This window comes from Pyrenophora tritici-repentis, chromosome 1 (assembly GCF_003171515.1).
Source record: "Pyrenophora tritici-repentis strain M4 chromosome 1, whole genome shotgun sequence".
Taxonomy (NCBI): Eukaryota; Fungi; Ascomycota; class Dothideomycetes; order Pleosporales; family Pleosporaceae; genus Pyrenophora; species Pyrenophora tritici-repentis.
The window spans coordinates 722,386-745,827 of NC_089390.1; the positions used below are offsets into that span (position 1 = coordinate 722,386).

Sequence of the window (23,442 nt, forward strand, 5' to 3'; positions counted from 1 at the left end):
TTTTACCACCAATGGGATGGTGGGGCTTTTGGTGGTTTGAGCGGAGGGTGGGAATTGGAAGGGGTGGTGAGTTATTTTTACATATCGGACTATTTGTTTACGATGGGACGATATTTTTAAAATGGTACGATGGATGTGAAGAGGCATGTTTTCCGATTCGGGAATTCGTATACCGATAGAGGTAGCACGCTAGCTTGTAGGATAACTCGGTATGACAGAACAGTTACACTTACAGCTTCAAACTTCGAGGTGATGTTTGTATCATTCATCCCCGCTTAGAGCTTCAAGCTGGTGTTTGTGTCAGCTTCAGCTTTGTTATGGATTGTCAAGATTTGACATGTTTGGACAGGGTACCACGTGTTCGTATTGCATGTTTCGCTAAGTAGGTATGCACTTGAGCTGGGACCTGGGAGGGACCCAGTACGTGAAACGAATTTGCTACTCCCGAGATACCATTTTCTTCTTCATCTCTTCTCTTTGCCACTGCCGCTCATCTCATCCCCGCCACATGCAAATACACAACGGAAACATGACAGAGCAGTTCAAACTTACTTTGCCAGCTTGGCAGCATCCTCCTTCATGCCCGCCTGCACCCAGTTGCGGCTACTAGCTGCAATCTCTTCTACCTTCTTCTTGTCCTTGAGCGTCTCTTTGATGGTATGTGGGTCTGGGACGTGACGGCCTTTTTCCACGCCTGGTCGGGCCGTCATGCGTTCTTCCCATGCCATAAGCGCGGGGAACTCGGTAATGTCGATGCCGGCCCAGCCTGCGGCTGCTACCCAGCCGTAGTGTGAGAGATCTGTGACAGGGTGAGTTAGTTATGCATGGCATTGCCGTCAACATACGCATTCATGATTGTGCAAAGCATCCATGTGGATGGGCTTGTTGGCGGGCGGATCTCGGGAGATGGGTGATACTAACCGGCAATCGTGCATTTCTCGCCACAAAGGTAGGGGCGGTTGTCGGAGGATAGATGCTTGTCTAGCACGGAGTAAAGACGGCGAGTCTCGTTTTGGTATCTGTTGATGCCATACTCGATATGCTCGGGCGCGTAGCGCGTGAAGTGGTCTTTGGGAGAAAAGTTAGCTCATGCTCTTTGGCTATCTCAGCTACGAAATACGATGTAAGAGCAGTTCCGTCTTTTGGTCTTGACCATGTACGTTCTCTTCTCGTAACCACGTATGACTCAGAACGTCGTACTTACTGGATTGACCTTGCATGGGACCCACACCGGCATTCTGGAAGAACAACCAGTTGTTCATCTCATACCACTCCCTCGACCCCCTTGGAAAGCTAATCTTGTGTTCCGTGTCGTAACGGTCGACAAGGTACTGCATGATGCTTCCCGACTCGAAGAGGTTGATCTGTTTGCCATCCGTAAAAGTGTCGGTGAGCGCTGGGATGCGCCCATTGGGGTTGATGGCAAGAAACTTAACAGAGTGAGCTTATGTAAAATGGTAGTGGGAAGTGATATGGTTGGAGAGATCAACGTGGGGGCTTACCCAGTCTTCCTTTTGCGTGTTCTTTGAGATTTCAATCTTTTGGACCTTGTAGGGGATACTAGACGAGGTTAGTGGATTAAATGGAACGCTATCGTCCATGTGTTCTTCGGCCAAGGTTTTTGTGGGACATCTTCCAACATGATACAGGTGCTTCTAAGTAAAGGAACCAACATCTGCATCCGGATCTCATGATGTTCTACAACTAAAGACAGGGGATGCGAAGTTCTGGACCCAAATACTCTGATGACAACCCACCGTCAACGTGGCACTCCATTCATACGAGCATACTGCAACAAGGGTTCCAGCCACTGAACAAGGCCCGATCCAAAAAAAATAGAAAATTCGGATATGAGTGCCGATTTTTACTTACCCCAGCTCTTCCAAGGTGATAGACTAAGTAAACACGTGTCAGATACGATGTTACTTCCAGCAAACCCCGCAATCAAACTTACTATCTTGATGCCGTTCGGCGTCTGAGTGGTGTATAGCGTGATATCCGAGTTTTGGGACATGATTGCGGTCGACTTGAGTATATTGATGTAACGTCAAGGAAATGATGAGTGTGTAGCCCCCGTGGCTTTCTTCGGAAGCTAGTATCGTCTTGGAGCTTTATAATTCAGCTGTGCTGATGAGGAAGTGGGGTCCAGTCTGAAGAGGGGCAGCTATGACGAGCGTGTTCCGAGGTCGCTTTTGAGTAGCGCCGAGGCTTGGTCATACGCAGGGCAACCGGCTTGTCTCCGATGGTTCACGATTGGAATACGAGTGTGGGGGAAAGCCTCAATACATGTGTACGGTCGAGGCACTACGAGGTCATGTGCGCACAGGAAAGTACCGTGGAGTTCCGTTCACACGGCCTCCAATCTGAGCCAGTCATGGCAACCCTGGGTGTCTCTGGCAGGTCAAGTACGAGCACGCAAGAAAAGTTCAATCGCACGCTTTGCACACCAGGGTACGAGCTGCTGCCGATATAAAGCAATTACGCATTCTTTTGTTATCATGGGAAGCAGCTGAATGTAGGCCTTGATAGTACTTGTCTAATAACAGCAAGCCGGAACCATGTAGGTAATGGATGATGATGTAAATTGCTCCTGTCCTGCCCGCGACACATCAACGATGTAACACGTGTAATTAAGTAGTCGTATCGAAGTACCCTGGTCCCAATAGCCAGATGTGCAGCACGAATTCTGGCTGAAAGGGACCCTGAACCTGATCTGCAGGTGCCGACAACATCAATGCCGCGCTTGACGGGCAGAAGAGATCTGGCTGCCAAGGCCTGTGCGCTGACAGCTCCATCACGTGATGCCATCACTACCGCCTAGACTAGACTAGCGCAGCCCCCAACTAGCCTAAACTTTGCCTCGTCGCGACAACCAACTTCTCTCGCACCATCAACCTCAACTCACAACTGCAACCCTGAGCTTCGCAATCATGTCGTGGCGCAACCAGGGCATCACCGGCTCCAACAACATCCCTTTGGGAACTCGCCGTCGTTTCGGAGGTGAGAATGATGATGGCGGTTATAATCCCGCAGCTCCCGCCGAGGGTCTATCTGAGCTGAAGCGCGGCCGCAGCCCAGAGCGCAGTAAGTGCAGTCTCCCACACACTCACATCTTATGCTAACAACAATGTCACAGCCTCCTCCACCGACGGTCCGCGACAGCGCAAGAAGCGCAACCGATGGGGCGATGTCAAAGACAACAAGGCTGCTGGACTGATGGGCTTGCCTACTCACATTCAGGCTCCTATGACCACTGAGCAGCTCGACGCGTATACTTTGTATCTGCGCATCGAGGAGATTAGCCAGAAGCTCAAGATCAACGATGTCGTTCCCGCAGACGGCGATCGGTACGTGTCATCTCCCCCCGAATCTACCAGAGACTAACAGCCGCAGATCCCCGTCGCCCCCGCCGCAGTACGATAACTTTGGACGTCGTGTCAACACGCGCGAGTTCCGCTATCGAAAGCGCCTCGAAGATGAGCGTCACAAGCTTGTCGAAAAGGCCATGAAGACGCTTCCTAACTACCACCCACCTGCCGACTACAGGCGCCCTACTAAGACACAGGAGAAGGTGTATGTTCCGGTCAATGACTATCCGGAGATTAACTTTAGTACGAGACTAACCCCCCTCTCTTGCGTTCCTTCTACATCCTTGCTTCCCTCCCCTTCCTTGATCTTGGCCGGCCTGCTCATATTGCTGGATGTCTTGTGTGCATCTAGTGGCATCTGCAGCGTGGCTATATCACTAACCCAACACTTTAATCATATATTTTTGATCATTCACTAATTACAGCTTTTTGCACTAACAGTTGGACTACTCATTGGCCCCCGTGGAAATACACTCAAGAAGATGGAGACAGAATCTCAGGCCAAGATTGCGATTCGAGGCAAGGGCTCCGTCAAGGAGGGTAAGGGACGTTCTGACGCGGCCCATACCAGCAATCAGGAGGAGGATCTTCACTGCTTGATCATGGCAGACACTGAAGAGAAAGTCAACAAGGCCAAGAAGCTTATCCACAACGTCATTGAGACGGTAAGTCCCCTCAACTCCAAGCTGCACATGTCAATTCTAACAATCATAGGCTGCCTCCATCCCCGAAGGCCAGAACGAACTCAAGCGCAACCAGCTCCGTGAGCTCGCCGCCCTGAACGGTACCCTTCGCGACGACGAAAACCAGGCCTGCCAGAACTGTGGTGAGATTGGTCATCGCAAGTACGACTGTCCTCAGAAGCAGAACTTCACGGCCAGCATCATCTGTCGTGTCTGTGGTCAAGCTGGTCATATGGCTCGCGATTGCCCCGAGCGCAAGGTTGGTCAGCCGTGGCGCAACGACAACCGTCTCGGCGATCGTGGCCAGGCAGGTCAAGGCCGTATCGGCGGTGCTCCCGAGAACGAGCTCGACGCTTTCATGGCCGAAATGGGCGGTGCCCCTGGAGCACCCCGTGCCGCGATCGAGTACAACGACAATGGTGGTGCGGGCGGAGACAATTACGGAGGTGGCGAGCGCACTGTCAAGCCTTGGGAGCGTGGCCCTAGTGGCGGTGCTGCACCCTGGGCGCGTAACGACGACGATCGTGGTCGTGGCGACAGCAACTCGACCGCTCCTCCTCCTTGGGCTGGCGGTGGTGGCGGACGTGGCGCGCAGTCGTACGACCAGGGCTATGGTGCTGGCAACGGCGCCGCGCCTTGGGCTGCCGCTGCTCCCGCTGCTGCTGGTTACGGTTACGGCGGATATGGGTACGACCAGTCTGCCAGTGCGGGCGCTCCCGGTGCTTACGCTGGTGCTCCTGGCTATGGCGCTCCTCCTCCCGGCCCTCCTCCAGGTCTTGGTCCTCTCTTCCAGTCCTATGGCGCTGCTGGTAGCCCCCCGCCGCCGTCTGGTTCTGTTCCTCCTCCGCCTCCCCGGGTGATGCCCCTCCTCCCCCGCCGAGCGACGTGCCACCCCCACCCCCTCCTCCGGCTTAGTCGCCCTACAAAGGCAGCAGCTTACACGACATGTCAGCTCAGCGTTCGGTTTCGCACTAGCGCTTATCCGTTTCCCAGACTGTAATGGGGGGATTCTTTGGCGCTTGCTAGCGCACACATGGGGGCCTTCAGAGGGGATTGTACATGTAATAGCTACATGAAAACCCGGTATCTGGCTCTCACGACAACACAGGTAAGTGTATCGGACCGGCCAGGTTTATAGAATGCTTCAACTTCGCTTGGATAGTCAGTGCCCTGCTCTCTACAAGTAGCTAGCAAGGTTGTGCTTGAACTTGATAGTCAATGCACTTTTCATTGGACACGCAGACTCGTATGTGTGACCAGTGCTTGCACATGGGTATCATCTGGTATCATAAAATGCTTGAAATACTAGTGTACAAAGGCTACTGTAGTCGCCAAACGTGCATTATGAGTAAGCACCTTGTAGGCGTATTTGGCGACGACAGTGACCTTTGTACACCAGTATTTCAAATATTTTATAACACTCAGGTGCTCGTATGAACACGTCAGGCAGAAAATCAAACACGTGAAAAGTGTAACCACTCAGATGACGTTGACGGCCGAGATTATACTAGCTGCTAGCACAAGCGGCGGGACGGAGCAGCAGCGTGACAGGGCGGGCACATGCAGACGAGCCCCCATGTTGACCATACAAACTCATATCTCGCTACAAGCTCGCCGACAACTCAAACCCTTCGTTTGCCTTTGTTATTCCTTCTCGATGCTTATAGCAAATAGCTGCCCATTTTTATAGCGCCACTAGACCCCGCTTCGCCGCCCATAAGTTATCCAGGCCGATTGCGCGTACCCCGTCGCTATGGAGCGGATACGCGTGAGCAAGGTATGTGATCGGATTAATCTACAGTAAAAGATAGACGTCCTAATTCTGTCCCAGGTAGAAGGTGTCTATCTCCTCCGCAGAGGCACTCGCTTTGATGGCACGCTGCATCTCATGCCCCACCACATCGTCTTCAGCTACCTACCCAGCCTGCCTGCAGACGCACCCGCAGACGCGAAACCACCCAGGCAGAAGGAAGTATGGATCACATATCCAATGATCAACCACTGCAGCCTTAAGCCTTGCCCGCCTATCCTTCGCCAGGAGTCCTCGATCCGCATAAGGTGTCGCGACTTTACCTTCTTCGCCTTCTTCTTCCCCGATGAGAAGAAGGCGCGTGACGTGTACGACAGTATCCGTGCACTGTCGTGCAAGATAGGAAGATTGGACAAGCTGCTAGCTTTTACCTACCAGCCAAAGCCACCAGAAGACCAGCAAGACGGGTGGAACATCTATGACGCGCGGCGGGAGTGGAAACGTTTAGGCATCAGCCCCAAAGACACGGAGAAGGGTTGGCGGATATCGGAGATCAATGTGGAGTACAAGGTACATAATTTGCGACAGATACAGATTAAGGCATGTCTTGACGAGTGGAACAGTACTCAGCGACATACCCCGCCCTGCTCGTCGTGCCCACCAATGTCTCGGACAGCGTCCTTCGATATGCCGGCGAGTACCGTTCGCGACAACGTATTCCAGCCCTAGTCTATCGCCATCCTATCAACAACTGCTCTATAACCCGAAGCTCACAGCCAACACCTGGCCTTCGCGGGAACCGAAATCCCCAAGATGAGAGGCTAGTTGCAGCCATATGGGCTACGAATCGTGGGTGGAAAGCAGCGAATGCCCCGGCGACCAGCTCTGCAGACCTCAGCCCGGATGCAAGCGTTGTCAACTTGAATGAATGCAGTGCTAACAGCTCTTTTGTGGGCACAGTCGACGGCACCGGGAATGCCGGAAGAACCACCGTGGACGACCTGACCGGATCCGCGGAAACAGACCCCGACCTACCCAAGATATACGGAGCTCAGCAGCGGAATCTGATTGTCGACGCCAGGCCCACAATCAATGCTTACGCCATGCAGGCGGTCGGACTGGGTTCGGAGAAGATGGACTACTATCCTGGCGCAGAGAAGGCCTATCTCGGCATTGACAACATTCATGTCATGCGGAAGTCACTGGATACTGTCATCGAGGCCTTGAAAGAATCCGATCTGATATCATTCCCTCCAAACAGGCAGTTGCTAGCCAAGAGCAACTGGATCAAGCACATTGCAAACATCTTGGACGGAACTGCCCTGATAGCTCGTACTGTGGGCATCATGCACTCGCACGTTCTTATCCACTGCTCAGACGGATGGGATCGCACAAGTCAGCTGAGCGCACTCAGTCAGATACTCCTGGACCCGTACTACCGGACACTAGAAGGTTTCATCGTCCTAGTAGAGAAGGACTGGCTGTCCTTTGGTCACATGTTTCGGCATCGATCAGGATTCCTGAGCCACGAAAAATGGTTCACAGTTGAGAATGAAAAGATTGAACGCAAGGATGGCCAAGGAGGGGGCAACGCCTTTGACAATGCCATTCGCGGTGCACGAGGTCTCTTCAACCGTCACAATGAGTCGAACGAATCATTGAATCAGCTTCCAGAGTCCAACGGCGATAACGTTACGGACATTGCCGATATTACTGCGCCGAAGCCTGAAAAGATCGGGGCAGCAGAAGAACACCGAGTCACCAAGGTGAATGAACTGTCGCCTGTCTTCCATCAGTTCCTTGACTGTGTCTATCAATTGCATTACCAACATCCAACACGCTTTGAGTTTAGTGAGCGCTTTTTGAGGCGCTTGCTATACCATCTCTACTCTTGTCAGTACGGTACATTCCTTTTTGACAACGAGAAGGAGCGCGTAGATTCAAGAGCAAAAGAGCGTACAAGGAGCGTATGGGACTACTTCCTTTGCCGGAAGCAGGAGTTCATGAACCCAAAGTATGATCCGGAAACGGACGACACCATTCGTGGAAAAGAGCGGATAATATTCCCTCGAAAAGGAGAGGCACGCTGGTGGGCAGAGTGCTTTGGTCGCACTGATGAAGAAATGAACGTCTTTGGACCTCAGGCTCCACCAAGCCTTACGCCACAGACTAGCATCGCGAGCAACGGAAAGAGTGGTACTACCACACCGATACCCGAGGAGCCTATCGTCACTGGCATAGAGACAGCGGACGGAGCCATCGGTGCGGGCACGACGGTGAATCTTCCGCCTACGCACGCCATCGGTGATCGCTCACCAAAAGTATCCAGCACGCCGAAGCCTTTCGATGCGGCTGCGGCGCTTGGGCAGGATCTCCGACAGGGCGTCATGGCAAGTTTTGAGAAGCTGGGAATCACTGCAAGCTCAAGCAGGGCCGTTAGCCCTGCTGCAGAAAGTAACAGAGCAAGCGCGGACGTTGCGCGAGAAGCTGTCAAGCCGAGTTCGCAGCTCAGCCCAGACATTGATCAAAAGCCACAGCAAGCCCCAAAGCCTGAAGACGTGAAGATTGCGCAGCCTGAAGATGATAGCATTGATATGAACGCGGATAAAAGTGCGGAACAGGTGTTAGAGACGGAGGCAGCGCAAAACACTGACCTGGGTCTTGGATCAAATATTGTCGAGAAGAAGGCGGAGAATCGAACTAGAAGTAGAAAGCCCAGCCACAACCCTGAGGAGAAGAAGGATGTTGTTGAGATGGAGATGCAATGATTAGCAGGAGAAGTGGATGGATGGAGCTTTAACAAGATGATAATGCCGAAGATGACGACGATGACTTTGTTCAAGGCGTGGACCAATGAACTTATCATAATATGACGAACGCAAATGGATGATACCCCGCTTTCTTACATGCACAGACTTGTCTCTCATATCGTGTTGTCTGATCTAACGCAGGTGGTATTTGCTGAGGTGGGCAATGCCATTTACTATAGTCAAGTGAGTTCCTACCACTCCATTACCCCCTCTCCAATTTCTTCCTCTGCCCACCCAGTAGCACCCCAATCTCCTGCACCCTCTTCCCCCTTCGCATTTTCCTTGTCTTCCTCTATACCCCAAGCATCCCAAAAATCAAACACCATCACCTTTGGTGCACACTCTTTGCATCGTGCTCTAACATATATGACTGGATTCTCCACACCATCACTTAGCGGACTAGCACTACCCAGACTCGTGGTGCTGGTACTGGTGCCATGAGGTGTCACAGTGACGATGTTGGTGCACTGGGGTTCTGAACATTGTACTGTTATCATTGAACGTGGGTAGTTGAGAGAGCTTTTGGCGGTGGAATGGGATTGTATGTGCAGGCCGTGGAGGGGGCTGCGGTTGAAGAGTGAGGGGGTGGTTCGTCGGCGTTGCATTTTAGTTGGGTTGGTAAAGTGATTTTGCGTAACGAAAAGGATGTGACTGTGCGAGGTGATGCTGATGAGAGTGTGAAGAGAGCGTAAGGGCCTCATATATTAACGATATTGGGGGTTTGCTGGCAGTGGAAAACACAACTCGAACGATTGTGGCTAGTTGTTTGAGAAGAGATGCTTGCTATAACTGATTAATATACAGGAGAAGAGGGGTATACTACAGATTATACTACCAACAAACACACGTCTCATTCACCTTCCCACCACGCATCCTCCAGTACCTCCCCCACCGTTGGTTTATCCCTCTAATCAAGCTTCATAATCCTCAACAAAAAGTCCCTATCCCCACTGCTAACTTCCTTTCTACTGATCCTGCGAAACAAGCTCGTCATCTCTGGCGTAAACTCCTGCTCCAACCTCTCTACCACCATCATCGCATCCTCTCTAGCAATCTCGCGGAACTTTTTTGGAAACGGGCCAAACCACTGGTAATGCTGTACCAGAACCGCCAACTGCTCTTCAGGTAGATCGGCGACTGGTCCTTGGGGGGCAAAGAGATTGAAATTGCCGCCGTAGATGAGGCTGATGAGCAGGGCACCAAAGGACCAGATGTCTGTTGCTGTGGTCCAGGGAAGCTCGAACATCATCTCTGGGCTGGCCCACTCGGGTATACCGACGAAGGCGCCGGAGGAAGGGCCGTAGGCGTCAATGGGGTATGTGTCGCCAAAGTCACCGAGTTTAATGTCTTGGAATCGGTCTTCTTCTGGGTTGTTGGGGTGGTAGTTTATGAATACGTTATCTGGTTTGATGTCTATGATCAGATTAACAATCTAGATTCCTGTATCTTGGGGGCATGAAGAAAGAGAGTGGCGGGAAACATACCTGCGTGAACATATTGTTCAGCGTGTAGAGCCTGCAAAGCTTCGAGAATACATCGACATACACGTTTCAACTCCTTTCGATTGAGCGTTTTACGGGCTGATGCAAGTCTCAAGTCGCTTTTCTGTATACTGCAAGGCAATGGTCACAGGATCAGAAGGATGTTCAAGCTCGTCAATCATTCCTCTGATGTATGGTGTACGATGTTGGAATCTTTGGAGTACATCGCGTTCGTTTTCTACTCTCACGTGGTTTTGGACGCCTTTGATCACTACTGGTTTCTGCGCTTGGTCTCTAGGGGCTTTCTGTTAGTAGTTTGGGAGGATTATGGTCTTGGCTCGATCTCACTTTGCAAACCAGACGGTTGATCGGAGTTGCTTCGTTATAGTGTATGTCCCTAGTCTTCCTCTGAGAACTTGGCCGGTGCGAAAAAGGGATGCCATGGATACCCTGCGGCCAATGTCCTGTGCTTGTACATGGAAATGGTAGCTTCGTGGGTGTATGCGGCGCAGCAGTAGGGCCTTGGCGTAGACGACAGATTGCCGAACTGGTATTACACCATCCCTGCTTCTATGAGGTTCATGCAGGAAAATACTGTGCAATAAAACACTATCAACGGGCTGCACAAGAGTTCTTTGAAAGAGTGGTATTGATGATATAATTGTCATAAATCATTGATTAAGAATGATGTGTGTACCCACGAAACTTCCATCCCAGCATTGGACCGCTGTCCAGTTGGGTGTATTCATTTGAGAAAAAAGGCCGCTACCGTCCTCCTTGCATGAGCTGGATAAGGCCCTTGGCCGCATTGTCTTGCAGTCCGCCTATACTGCTATCCATGTACTGTTGCTCTTTGAGACGTTGTAGTCTTTGGTGTGCAGTGTCTTGCCTCGCTTCTTTCCTTGGTCCGTATCCAGTCGTTGACACCACGGACGCAGCAGGTGCCTGATAACGACTTGTCTGATAATCTGGTGATGTGTATTGTTGGTGCGTGTCATGGTTGGGTAATGATACGCCTGGGGGCGAGGACGAAGGCTCGTAGCCTTGTATTGTTCGTGAAGAAGTTTGGAAATTGTCTTTGGGCATGGCAAATTGGACTGGTGCCGGCCCAAGTTTACCGACGGGACGAAATGGATCGAGGTTTGCCTGTACAAAGGAAGGCGCCTGTTCGCGTCGTGGAGACGAAACTGTAATGTTGGGAACGCGATAGGCGTCGAGAGATTCTCGTGATGGCGTGATAGTTGTTGGTATCGACGCGTTGAGCGCGTCCAACGAGTATGAGTACCCGTGAGGCTCGCTGGCCTGACATGTCCTGGCTTCATATGTCCCAATAATGTCGGCATCGCGCTTGGTCACTTGGTTTGTCTTGACCTTGTATAGTCCAAACTTGAGACGCGTGCGCAACTGTTCTGCGCGTGATCGCCTCTTCTCTTGGGAGGATGTTGGGGCGGGTACGGGGGGTGGTGGCATAACATTTGTCCCATGTTCGCTCTTCTGGCTAGCGCACATTTCATAGTTGAGGAGGTCGGAGAAGGACTGGTTGCTCTTTTGGGACTGTTGCATGTGTTCTGGTTCGGGAGAAGGCGTGGCGCGTTCGGTGGGCGAGCCTGGGTCTGCGAGGCCGATGGGGTTGTTTTGCTGGCATGTTTTAGTAACGTGACGACGCGTAAAGTGTGGCGGGGGGGGGGTTACAGTATGTCTTTGCATGGCTTCGGCGGTGAGGCGCATGCCGGTCTCAACGGCACCATTGTCGCCAGAGCGAGTGAGCATCTTTAAACTTTGGGCCGTTTCGACACTATCAACCTGGTCTATGCCCCTCTTTTTACCCTTTTGAGACGCGTCTGGAGTCGCAAAGTTCTCTTTGTCTAGAAATCTTGGTGGGGTGTGGGTGGTAACGTGCTTTAGTTGGCTTTGAGCGCGAGTGAGTCCGGATGCCTCGTATGCCTTGGCTAGGTTCTGGGGGGTATTTATGGCACTCGGAGGGAGATTTCCCAGCACGCGTCGATTCGGTGTCTTGGAAGGGCTATGCTGACTTGCCATATTATGTCTTTGCGGTGTTATGGTGGCGCTCATATTATCGCTCGCATACATCGATTTCCGTGACGCGTTTGAGCTGAAATTAGGCCAATGACGCGCGGAAATGGAATGTAGTGATTTTGGATGGAATGATAATATCTATATAGGAATAGGCTCTGCTGTGTCTGTTATGTGCTCGGTGAAGACAAGTGAGAGACACGAGAGAGGCACAAAAGTTGTTATGCGTTAATAGGTGCGCGTGGTTGGGGAAGTCGCATCACGGACGCTAGACGACGCGATTGGTGGCATGTCAGGGTCCAGCTTGGCGGATGGTGGCGGGATGGCGCCCTGGACAAGGTAGATAGTTAGTAGTAAAAGTACCCGTCTGACTGCATTCCAGTGGGTTTAGCTTAATATTGCTTATTCTCGCATCGCTTACAGTTTGCATGTGCATTTGAAACTACCAGTACAATCACTTCTGCACGCAGTCATGTCTACGCGCCTAACTTACCCCACGTCACTTTGCTGCTCCGTCCGAACACGACCTCACGGACTGCATCCATGTCACCCCTGTGCACACGCTTTGAAATGAGTTTTATGCACAATGGTCGTTCATCACGGATAATCCCGTCTACTCCGCGATAACATGCACTTCCAGCTCAAGCGTTACGTCATGAGCGAAAAGCACATGCACGGTTACCCGGCTCCACTGTCCGCGTCGTGCAACTACGCTGCTATCATAAACTTCCAGATCCCCAACGTCCACCTTCATGTCCATTTACAAGTAAAAGTGGCCAGAGTATAAGCCTCAATTGTATGTCTACCCTCAAAAATCGATTGTATGTCCACCCTCAAAAATCGAGCCTTCCGAATATTGCAACTCACCAATTACCCTACACTGCTCCAGGCGCATACTTACGCGCTCTAGCCCCTCGATATGAAGGGTTTCCTTCAAAAAGCAAAGGCCGATCTGAAAAACTTCTCTCGGCATGACAACCAGCACGATGATACCCCAAGTCATAGTGGTCATAGTGGTCATAGTGGTCACTCTCAAGAACAACATCACCACTTCCCTCCACCCCACCATCATGGAGGACCTGAACACGGTCATGGCCATCAACAGGGTATCAGCGATCCAACAACTCTAGATATCCTCCGCTATCGCTATCATCATGGTACAAACCTTGGCTCCGTTTATGTCATTGAACGCTGGCTACAGTCTTCTCGCTTCCCCGAAGGCGCCGAAGGGTCAAGTGAACTTGCAGCAGTCCGCGCGTGGGTCGACAAGATTGGCATTGCCGGTACGAAACAAAAGTTTGAACATCACTGGGCAAACATTGTAACGGACAACGCTATTGGATGGTTGAAGAATGTAGCCAAGTGCACGACCATCCGTCTGCCCATTGGTTACTATGATCTTCCCGGACCTGTATTCACCCAGGGTACGCCTTTTGAACCTTTCGCTGAAGTCTACACTGGAGCTTGGAACAGTATCCGCTCCTTGATTCAACGACTACGCGCACATTCGATTGGCGTTTTGATCGATCTACACGCACTTCCCGGAGGCGGAAACGCACAAGAGCACTCTGGCACCAATAGTGGACGTGCCGAGTTATGGTGTAATTCCATGAATCGCGCGCTGGGTGTCCGTTGCTGTCAATTCATCGCTCATGACACAAGAGCCGGTGCCGAGATTGCTGGCCTTCAGCTCGTCAACGAGGCTGAATGGAAGTGTGAGCGCATGTACGAATGGTATGACGAATGCATTGCAGCCGTCTCCGCTATTGATCCTAGCTTGCCAATCGTCATATCGGACGGCTGGAATCTTACAGAGGCAATTGATTGGTCCCTGCAGAAGAACTCGATATATGCTCACCCGCAATGCCCGGTGATAGTCGATACCCACTACTACTGGGCTTTCACCAAAGAAGACAAAGCCAAGACACCACAACAGATCATTCAAGAAGCTGGCACCAAGCTAGGCCAGTTGGATGGCAAAGAGGGCTCTGTGAATGATCGTGGGGCTGTCCAGGTAATTGTAGGCGAGTACTCGTGTGTCATGACGGAGGATTCATGGGCCAGGGGCGGTGACGTACCTAAAGAAGAACTTGTAAGGCAGTTTGGTCAAGCGCAAAGCCATAGATATCAACAGCGGGCTGGCGGTAGTTTCTTTTGGACATGGAAGATGGACTGGATGCCCGGCGGCGAATGGGGCTTCAAGGCCAAAACAGAGGACGGGAGCATCATACCACCCAATTATTTGAACTTATCCGCTGATGATAGGCATAAGATGATCGAGAAGGCGCGACAGGAAAGAAATGGGCGCATGCATGAGGCGGTTCAGCAACACGTTTCCTACTGGCGCGGCGTGGACCCTGACGGCCAGTACGAGCACGAAAAGTACGAACAAGGCTGGCAAGTGGGATATCAGGACGCTTCTGCATTTTTCGAAGGTAGACAGACACGAGGTGACAGGATCGGTATGCTTGAACTCTGGGTTCTTAAGCGCGTAAGAGAGAGTGGCTACAGAGGTGGATTCACTTGGCTGTTCGAGCAAGGTGTGCGGAAAGGCATTCAGGATTACTCGGCTGCCATCGGTGCCTAGTTATTTCATAATGTTTGCGTAATCCGTTATTCACCGTCACTTGCCGTTCCTCTAGCGACTGCCCCGATCACGAGGTTTGTGCTCCCGCACTCATATGTAGCCTAGCGATAGCAACGACGCGCTGTATGGAGACAGTCAAATCCATATCGGTTGCTGCTGGTATCACACTGTCACTACTTCCAATCTACATTCTACTATTTCTTCTCTCACCAACTTGATCTCACGCGCTATTGCTAGTAACGGCGCCTTAACGCATGGATTACAGCCGTTTTATCCCCCCAGATACGACCCACGACGTGCCTGGCGAGGCGCTACCTTTAGTTCAAAACACAATCGAAAGAAGCCCATACCAGGCATACTGCGAAACGGCAACATCGTCATCTCGGTCTTCGAGTAGTAGGAGTTTGATGCCCAGTCCGCTGCGAATACGCCGACACCTCTCATCACGGATCGCAAACGACTCCCAGCCATCAGGACACAATGGATCCGATCAAAACACTCTTCTAATCCAAGCTGCGGCAAGCGCTCCCGGGTCTTATATCGATGTGGTAACATTGCTCAAGACGGGAGAGCATTGTAAAACACAAACACAACCGGCCAATTGCGATACTCTTACCGAGAGCGCAATATCAAATCACATTACACGAGCTGTCACTCCACGCGGCAGCCACTTGTTAGCTTTAGAAACAGTGACAGCGTGTGACGTAACACCATCACATCCGCGAATACAACAAGTAGGATATACCGACTGCACAACAACTCGCACCATATCGCGTAAGCCAATTCTAAGAGACTCCGGTACATACTACAGACCGTTACCACCACTTCCGCCTGGCGAAGATCCCTTCAAGGATGACCATAGTGCAGGAGACGTGGATGACCAGGAGGAATTCCGGCAAATTCCATCCCAGATAACTACACTGAATGGGAGCCCAAAAAGTACATATCGAATCAAGCGGCGGCCACTACCAAGCCAGTACGACTGTGTGGCGTCAACAGTACCGAGTGAAAACTTCCCAATTAAAGCGAAGCACTCATCTGGTAGTCTTCAAGCATCACTACGCCCCTACCATCGCAACTCAAGTGGCAGTCTCCGACAAGATGTCCTCTACGACCGTGCACAATCCATCGCAGCAGACGCATCACACATTCCTCGCGGTCACTGGTCTGATGTCGACAACTATGTATCCACATCCCGCCTGTCTCAACCCAATATTGCAATGCTAAAGTACAAAGCCGGTCAACTATCTCCCCATACCCCAGACATATCACCACCCACCCCTCCTCACCGCGCCACCTACACCCAACGAACCGACTACTTCCCCCAGCAACCATCTACACCACCAGCCTATATACATTCCACCCAATCTTCTCTCGACACTCAAAACGGGCCCCGCCCCCCTCCATGGGGTTCATACGACGCCCTCGAGATGCAGCGTCGACAACGCAGCGAAGCGAGGGAAACCCGCCTGCAGAAACGTGGTGGAAGCGTTCGATTGAGAGATGATACCGGTTCGACGCATCAAAAGTCTTACTCAACGGAGACTCTGGTCAAAGAGGCGGCGAGGGAGGTGGAAGTGTATAGGGAGCAGATTTTGGGGGTTTATCCCGATATGGAGTTTGATGGGGAGGCGGGGGCGGGAGGAAGGGGGACTTGTTGGTGTGTTTTGATGTAGAGGGTGATTTACAGGTTGGATAAAATGGGGCGGTGTACAAGGGCGGGTAGATGGGTAGATGGTGTGGTTGGAAGATGCATCGGTGTATGTGGAGACCAATATGTCTTGTTAGCATTTGCATGGGTTCTATCTGGGTTGTTTTACTTTCTTCATGAGTGAATATCTTTCTATATTTTCAATCTCGGGCTGTTATTGCACACCAAACAGATTGGTTATAGGGTCTCAAGTTGGAGGAGAAGGGGATTGAAATCTGAGAATCTTATTAACGTACCTCACGGGCGAGTGGGCCACACGGGCGAGTGGGCCACTCCGCTAAGACCCCACCAAAACATACTGTTACCTACAGTACTTTCACAATGAGCCAACAACAAAACAATCTACCAGCTTTAAAAGAGGCTCGATTACAGCTTGCTCTCAAGGCTATCGAACGCGACGCGACGCTGTCGCAGAGACGCGCTGCAGCTATCTACAACGTATCTCGAGTAACTCTTGGGCGCCGACGCGCTGGAATACCTCTTCGGAGCGATTGTACGCCTAACTCAATGAACCTCCTTAAGACAGAGGAGGATGTAATTGTCCAGCATATCCTTGACCTCGACGCGCGAGGATTTCCGCCCCGACTTGCTGCTGTGCAGGATATGGCTAATTCTTTGTTGGCTGAGCGCCACCGCGACCCTGTTGGTCAGAACTGGGCTGCAACCTTCGTCAAACGTCGCCCTGAGCTTAAGGTCAAATTCAATCGCAAGTATGACTACAAGCGAGCCCTCTGTGAGGATCCTGAGGTTATACAAGGCTGGTTCCGACTTGTGGAGAACACAAAGGCCAAGTACGGTATCCTTGATGAGGACACCCACAACTTTGACGAGTCTGGCTTCATGATGGGCATGATATCAACTGGAGCAGTAGTCACAGGCTCTGAGCGTCGAGGACGACCAAAGAGCGTTCAGCAGGGCAATCGCGAGTGGGCTACAGTGATCCAGGGTATCAACGCGACTGGGTGGGCAATCCCACCTTTTATCATCTTCAAAGGCAAGAACCACCTCTCTGCCTGGTACAAGGAAGATAACCTACCTCGCGACTGGGTTATTGCAGTCTCTGAGAACGGCTGGACAACAAACAAGCTTGGTCTAGAGTGGTTAAAGCACTTTGACGCTCACACAAAGAAGAGGACTGTAGGAAACTATCGTCTGCTTATTATCGACGGCCACGAGAGCCACGACTCGCTCGATTTCCAGCAGTACTGCAAGGATCACAACATTATTACTCTCTGCATGCCTCCTCACTCGTCGCACCTACTACAGCCTCTTGATGTGGGGTGTTTCTCGCCTTTGAAGACAGCGTATGGCCGCCAAGCCGAGGATCTAATGCGCAACAAGATCACCCATATCACTAAACTAGAGTTCCTACCGTGCTTTAAAGGCGCTTTTGACGCTGCGATTACAAAGGCCAATATACAAGGAAGCTTTCGAGGCGCTGGCTTAGTCCCATTTAATCCAGAGGCTGTGATATCGACGCTTGACGTGCGGCTGCGCACTCCACTGCTACCTACCGTCGAGGACGGTCCCTGGCAGTCGCAAACTCCAAGCAATACCCTAGAACTTGGGTCGCAATCAAAGCTGATTCAAGAGAGGATTCGAAGACATGTAGATAGCTCACCTACGTATATGGTTGAGGCGATCAAAAGCCTGTCAAAAGGTGCAGAGATGATAGCGCATTCTCTGGTGTTAATGACCAAGCGCAACGCTGAGCTCCAAGCCGCCAACGAGGCCTCAAGTAAGCGTAGATCATATAAAAGGAAGCGCTTACAGCAGCAAGGGACCTTAACAATTGATGAGGGCGTGCGACTGACGACTCTTAAGGAGTTTGGGGCATGTAGTGATAGGAAGAAGGCGAAGAAGAGAGTGCGCGTTGAGGCAGGCGAGCCTAGCCAACGACGCTGTGGACGCTGCGGCGAGGCAGGACATAATATGCGCACATGTAGGCAAGAAGCAGCGATAGATTCTGAGTAGAATAGCCTATTACGATTTCTATTTACTATCTTTGACGGTGCTATATAGTCGTGTACAGTCGTGGTTTTAATGGGGTCTTAGCGCAGGTGGCCCACTCGCCCGTGTGGCCCACTCGCCCGTTAGGTACGTTACTGCAAATTATCTAGACACCATTAATGTCTTCACCAAATCTTTACCTTTGGTCTTCTTCGTTACTTCCATCAAGAAGATCTGTAGAATTATGTACTCTGCTTCTCTTATGCTAAACACTATACACTTTAAGAGCGACCTAAGCCGAGCTTTCTTTACGCTTGTCTTTGTCCCTGTGTACATATCACCTCTTTTGATACTAAAAAAATGGCTAGCCGAGGACATTAAATTCTATGTAATGTGATGAACGATCCTCCGTTCTAGAGCTTTAGAAGACTAAAAAGGATGTGCATAGTGCCCTATACCCCACTAAACAATAAGAACAAAACTATGAGAATAGCAAGAGGTGATTTACTATTCTGTGTTGAAGTCTTCACTCGCGACATTATGCTCGCTATTGCATCTGTCTACGCTCGCTGTTCTGCCCCAACATTAGTCTTCACGCAATCGATTGATATGTTTCCCTTCCTATTTCACACTAATTTATGCGGTGCTGGTTGCCAAAAGAAAAAAGAAGGCGCGCAACTCTGTAGCAGCGAAAGCCTAGAATGCCCCCACTTTCTGGCGAAAACCGACAGATTTAACTTACCTATCTGAGGAAACCGAAGTTTGACACATCGAAGCCTGTACATAAACGATGCACTTTAGTGTGGTTGACACTTCCCAAGGCTGGGCCTTTTACTAGTGCAGATCCCTGCCCAGGTGGCTGGGAACCATGCAGCGGTAAGCGCGACACGTCAACCATCGTAGGGTCGCGGCAATTGCGACACTGGTACAGCTTGAAAGGTGACGAAAGTTTTGAATACATAGATCAAAGCCACGATTGTGCATAAAAAGTGTTTTAAATGGACCATCCACCACAACCGCCGCCTCCTAGACGACTGCCTAAAGTGTCGAACCAGAACGGTCCCATACCTCCACCACCTCCTCCACCTCAAGGTGCACATGTTCCCATAGACAAGATCACCTTCATGCGTTCCCTCATCGCCGAAAACACCAAAACATCAGAGGAACCCTTCAAGCCCTGCTACATGTTCTTCTACGGCTCCCTCATTGAGCAGTGATCGGAATGGTCTGGTCTGGTCTGGTCTGAGGGTACAGACCAGACCAGACCAGGTGCTTACATAAGGACCGGTCCGACCAGACCGGTCCGACCAACAAGACCGCCAAGAATGAGGCTGAAGCAAAGAAGGAAGCCGAGGAAATGTGTTTTACTACTGACTGTCAATCTAGTCGTCTTCGTTCTCACTATCCTCGATATCGCTGTTCCCCTCAGCTTGGGGCTTTCCATACCAGGCCCGGAGACACTCGCACGCTTCTATAATATCTGCCTTCAGCCTACCACGGCGATCGACGATAGTAAGCTTCGCGCTACTAAAAAGACGTTCGCATTCATCCGACATAGGCGAGATCGCAAACATGTCTAGAGCGAAGCGAGCGAGATCTCGTTGGGAGTCGTAGCGAGATAGCCAGTACGCAATAGCCTCATTGCAACCTGCCTCTTCGTTATGAAGCCGGTCAGTAGAGATGTATTGTTCATACAAATCAGTTGTAGAAACTGGAGCGTCTATTCGAATGCGCTTATGTTCCCGCTGGCGATCAAATGCTGGGTCAGGATCTCTCTCCTTCCTGGCTGGTGGTGGCAGCATCTCGACAGGGTACCTTCCCTTATACTCTGTCTCCCAGAGATGCTTCACCGCTAATTGTGCGTTTTCAAACCACCTCTTCTTCTCTTCGTCGCCATGAAGAACCCACTCTTGCCTGAACCATCCACACTTGCGATATGGATCAAGGATTTGAGCCGCATAATATGCCGGTGGAAGGTCAGTATCTTCAGGGAATCGATTTTGCCAATTCAGCTGCTGATTGTTATAGTACTCAACGCACTTTAACCAAGCAGCATCAGCGCAGCCTTGAAGGTACTTCCATGTAAAGTTGTTATCGTCCTCAGTGTGGATGTCGTGGTAGTGATCCTTCGTCTCGCTTATCTCCCGGAGAAGGCAGTCCAAAGTTGAAAACCAGTCCGCAAGTGACGTCTTCTTACCTTCAGAAAGCAAAGTTGCAGCATAGAAGTCTTTGAGAGCGAGTTCAATCTTTCCAAGCTCAAACCAGTGCTGTCCATCAAGCTTAAAGTTCGCGATCCCTACGGAGCCCTTTCCAGGTACATGACGAGCCGAGAAGAGCTCTAAACGTTCTCGAACATTTAATGCACGTGTAATCGAATAAAACCATGAGTTCCAGCGGGTCGAGTTGTTCTGGATAAGCTCAAGCCCGTCGAATTGCGAAAGATCTCCGCCGATAATAATTGTAGCAAACTCCTCACGCCGTTGTGGAGTAAGCCTGATGTATCGCACCAGGTTGTGAAGACGACCCAAACATCCGAACTTCTTCCAGAGCTCTTCCACCTTCGTATAGTCGCCACGTTGATGATGCTTCTCCAGCTTCGCAAGATACTTCTCACAGTTTCGCCCCATAAGGAACGCCTGGCAACAGAGGTTGATGACATGGCCCAAGCAACGCAGCCGGCGATGACGACGTTGTTTTGACTTCATCCATGGGCAGAGATCCTTGAGTATAAACTCAACAGCGGTATCATTTGCCGAGGCATTATCCAGCATAAAGTATCCAATCTGATCTCCGCTAATGTCGTATTCTTCCAGCAATTCAAGGACCACCGATCCAAGATTCTCTCCAGTATGTTCGCCGTATATACGTCGCATACCTAAAGCGGTAACACGTCGCATGCCGGTAGTATCAATCCACATAGCGACGACGCCTAGGATAGCGTAAGGGTTTGGTGAAGTCCAGAGATCAAAGGAGATAGAGATCCTACTCCGTGAATGGTGTAGGTCCTCCCTAAGCTGTTGCTTCTTCGATATGAATGCATTCATTACCCAGCTTCGGATAGTCTTCGCAGCCTTCGGGAGGTGGTTGAGTAGTGCCGGATTTAAAAAGAGGAGTAGTTCACGAAAGTACTGGTTCTCTAATTGAAAGAAGGCGATATGGCAGTACACAATCCAACGAATTAGAAGCTCTTTAAACTTCTCTACTGACTCCTTCCAGAAAAAGATGCTGGAAGCAGCCCCATCCTTTTGCTGGTCGATTATAGACTTCCGTACAGAACCCTTTCGCTTGATGCCACTCTGGGGATCAATCTGGTGCTTCTGTTCCAGGTGATTCCGGATCCTAGAAGTGCCATTGATGACAAACAACTCTTGCTTGCTCTTCCCAACCCTGCACTCATGGCAGTAATACACCTCTTTCTTATCGCTATCTCGAATGTATTGGAGTCCGTACTTCCAGATGTGTGATGTACCTTGACGGAAATCCTTCCTTGCAATTATTGCACGTTTCACGTACGTGATACCGCCCTGCACGAACTCATCTGGAGATTCGTGATATTGAATAGGAGTGGGTGATAGTATAGGGGTGGGTGATGACGTGGGGATAGGAGATGGAGTAAGAGACGTTAAATCTAGTCTTATAATATTCGATGGGGACGGTGAGGTTGGTGTTGAAGGCTCCATAACAATAGTATATAAGTAGGTTGTTAAGGACTTGATTGTTCTATGTAAGTAGAAGACTTACCTTGATCTTAATGACTCATATTGTGCTAAATTTTCTGGCTAGATTAGTCTAAGATCTAGTCACGTGGACCTATTTATAGCCGGACCGGTCCGATCATCTAGACCGGTCCGACCACGGTCTCAAAAAATCGCCAGACCAGACCAAGTCTTGGCGGTCTAGACCAGACCAAGACCAAGTCAGACCAGACCATTCCGATCACTGACCAGGTACAAGTCACTACTATGTCTGAGAATAAAGGATGCCAGACTACTGAGGTAGCGAGGGAGACTATTATACACTAGCAGACGGAGGTACACGAAAAGCCGAGTATTACTACAGGCATGGAGATGCAAAACACTGGTATAAGAAGGGAGACGGTTGTCTACAAAGAACCCGAGTCGACTGAAAAGTCTGGTACTGCTGGAGACGCAAAAGTGGACAAGAAAACAAAGCCTATCAACGTTCTGAACAACGCCATTGAAACCGGAAATATCTTGAGAAGCGAGCATCACAACATGACAGCGACAACTACTCAAGGCGACTACCAACCGCGTGGAATGATCCCAGTCACAGAGACGCATGAGCTGCATGGCCATGGCGGCGGCGAAGACAAAGTCAAACACATAGAGCACATGGAATATGACACTAACAGCGAGCACGAGTACCCAGATATTTCCGACGACGAAGATGAGCATGAAGGCGCGTATGAGCATAGTGGTGACGAGGAGAGCGTTGAGGGTGACTATAGTTCCGACGAGGAGGATGAGGATGTGAAGACTGAGCAAAAGGATTTGACTGCTCCTTCTGCCTACAAGTGAGCAGCTGGTGAGAAGGTAGAGAAGAGTCGTAGGTGGCATAGTTGAGTTTTTCAGATGATATTAAGTAGATACTCAGACTGAAATCAAATGCAATGGACTTGAATGCCTAGAAATGTGACGGTATAGTCTATCGTGGCCATCCGTTAGTCTGAAGATGTGATATCGATAGATCGGGGGTATTATTTGAATGGGATAATTCTAGGGTAAAGCCTATGAGCACGAGGGTATGTGGTATGTGCTCTGGTTTCACGAATTTCGTGGACATCTGTTGATGATCGTACCGGCTTTGAGTTCACCCATTTTTGTGATATGCACATAACCTCTTGGTGCATTTTACACAAATTCATTGAAATTTTGTGACTAGAAACGTGTCAGTGTATCTGATCTTGGCGATGTGTTGATATTGTTTCTTAGTAGGTTACATTTAGATTGGAGCTGAACACGCCAAATAATTTTTTCAGTGTAATATATATCACATACGTGCAGTCAGAACACTGTTGAATGAATTAAAAATCACGAGTAACTACTTT

The 23,442-nt window shown here is 50.4% G+C and overlaps 11 protein-coding genes across 11 annotated transcripts; 7 read left to right on the plus strand and 4 right to left on the minus strand.

Annotated features, from left to right (window-relative positions):
* Positions 1-548: 548 nt before the first annotated feature.
* Positions 549-2,014, minus strand: PtrM4_002700 (Gst, Glutathione S-transferase; the record flags this gene model as incomplete). The annotated part of the gene is made up of 6 exons (XM_001930319.2): positions 549-799; positions 922-1,068; positions 1,205-1,430; positions 1,503-1,560; positions 1,873-1,895; positions 1,955-2,014. 6 exons carry the CDS (start codon positions 2,012-2,014, stop codon positions 549-551), a joined length of 765 nt encoding a protein of 254 aa, XP_001930354.1.
* Positions 2,015-2,930: 916 nt separating this feature from the next.
* On the plus strand, positions 2,931-4,911 carry PtrM4_002710 (MSL5, Splicing factor (branch point binding protein); the record flags this gene model as incomplete). Its single annotated transcript, XM_066102651.1, has 6 exons — positions 2,931-3,084; positions 3,137-3,347; positions 3,394-3,611; positions 3,810-4,033; positions 4,083-4,665; positions 4,757-4,911. 6 exons carry the CDS (start codon positions 2,931-2,933, stop codon positions 4,909-4,911), a joined length of 1,545 nt encoding a protein of 514 aa, XP_065964853.1.
* Positions 4,912-5,804: 893 nt separating this feature from the next.
* PtrM4_002720 (protein phosphatase family protein) lies at positions 5,805-8,569 on the plus strand (the record flags this gene model as incomplete). The annotated part of the gene is made up of 3 exons (XM_066102652.1): positions 5,805-5,828; positions 5,883-6,371; positions 6,425-8,569. The coding sequence occupies 3 exons, from the start codon at positions 5,805-5,807 to the stop codon at positions 8,567-8,569; spliced, it is 2,658 nt and encodes an 885-aa protein (XP_065964854.1).
* Positions 8,570-9,518: 949 nt separating this feature from the next.
* PtrM4_002730 (SPS1, Serine-threonine protein kinase) lies at positions 9,519-10,107 on the minus strand (the record flags this gene model as incomplete). The annotated part of the gene is made up of 2 exons (XM_001930322.1): positions 9,519-10,043; positions 10,096-10,107. 2 exons carry the CDS (start codon positions 10,105-10,107, stop codon positions 9,519-9,521), a joined length of 537 nt encoding a protein of 178 aa, XP_001930357.1.
* Positions 10,108-10,857: 750 nt separating this feature from the next.
* PtrM4_002740 (uncharacterized protein) lies at positions 10,858-12,132 on the minus strand (the record flags this gene model as incomplete). Its single annotated transcript, XM_001930323.1, has 2 exons — positions 10,858-11,730; positions 11,785-12,132. The coding sequence occupies 2 exons, from the start codon at positions 12,130-12,132 to the stop codon at positions 10,858-10,860; spliced, it is 1,221 nt and encodes a 406-aa protein (XP_001930358.1).
* Positions 12,133-13,045: 913 nt separating this feature from the next.
* On the plus strand, positions 13,046-14,713 carry PtrM4_002750 (glucan 1,3-beta-glucosidase; the record flags this gene model as incomplete). The annotated part of the gene is made up of 1 exon (XM_066102653.1): positions 13,046-14,713. One exon carries the CDS (start codon positions 13,046-13,048, stop codon positions 14,711-14,713), a length of 1,668 nt encoding a protein of 555 aa, XP_065964855.1.
* A 254-nt stretch (positions 14,714-14,967) lies between these two features.
* Positions 14,968-16,389, plus strand: PtrM4_002760 (uncharacterized protein; the record flags this gene model as incomplete). Its single annotated transcript, XM_066102654.1, has 1 exon — positions 14,968-16,389. The coding sequence occupies one exon, from the start codon at positions 14,968-14,970 to the stop codon at positions 16,387-16,389; it is 1,422 nt and encodes a 473-aa protein (XP_065964856.1).
* Positions 16,390-16,745: 356 nt separating this feature from the next.
* Positions 16,746-18,398, plus strand: PtrM4_002770 (uncharacterized protein; the record flags this gene model as incomplete). Its single annotated transcript, XM_066102655.1, has 1 exon — positions 16,746-18,398. One exon carries the CDS (start codon positions 16,746-16,748, stop codon positions 18,396-18,398), a length of 1,653 nt encoding a protein of 550 aa, XP_065964857.1.
* A 974-nt stretch (positions 18,399-19,372) lies between these two features.
* PtrM4_002780 (Gag-spuma domain containing protein) lies at positions 19,373-19,591 on the plus strand (the record flags this gene model as incomplete). The annotated part of the gene is made up of 1 exon (XM_001930325.2): positions 19,373-19,591. One exon carries the CDS (start codon positions 19,373-19,375, stop codon positions 19,589-19,591), a length of 219 nt encoding a protein of 72 aa, XP_001930360.2.
* A 165-nt stretch (positions 19,592-19,756) lies between these two features.
* Positions 19,757-22,054, minus strand: PtrM4_002790 (Dimer-Tnp-hAT domain containing protein; the record flags this gene model as incomplete). The annotated part of the gene is made up of 1 exon (XM_066102656.1): positions 19,757-22,054. One exon carries the CDS (start codon positions 22,052-22,054, stop codon positions 19,757-19,759), a length of 2,298 nt encoding a protein of 765 aa, XP_065964858.1.
* A 381-nt stretch (positions 22,055-22,435) lies between these two features.
* PtrM4_002800 (uncharacterized protein) lies at positions 22,436-22,912 on the plus strand (the record flags this gene model as incomplete). Its single annotated transcript, XM_001930326.1, has 1 exon — positions 22,436-22,912. One exon carries the CDS (start codon positions 22,436-22,438, stop codon positions 22,910-22,912), a length of 477 nt encoding a protein of 158 aa, XP_001930361.1.
* Between the last annotated feature and the right edge of the window lie 530 nt (positions 22,913-23,442).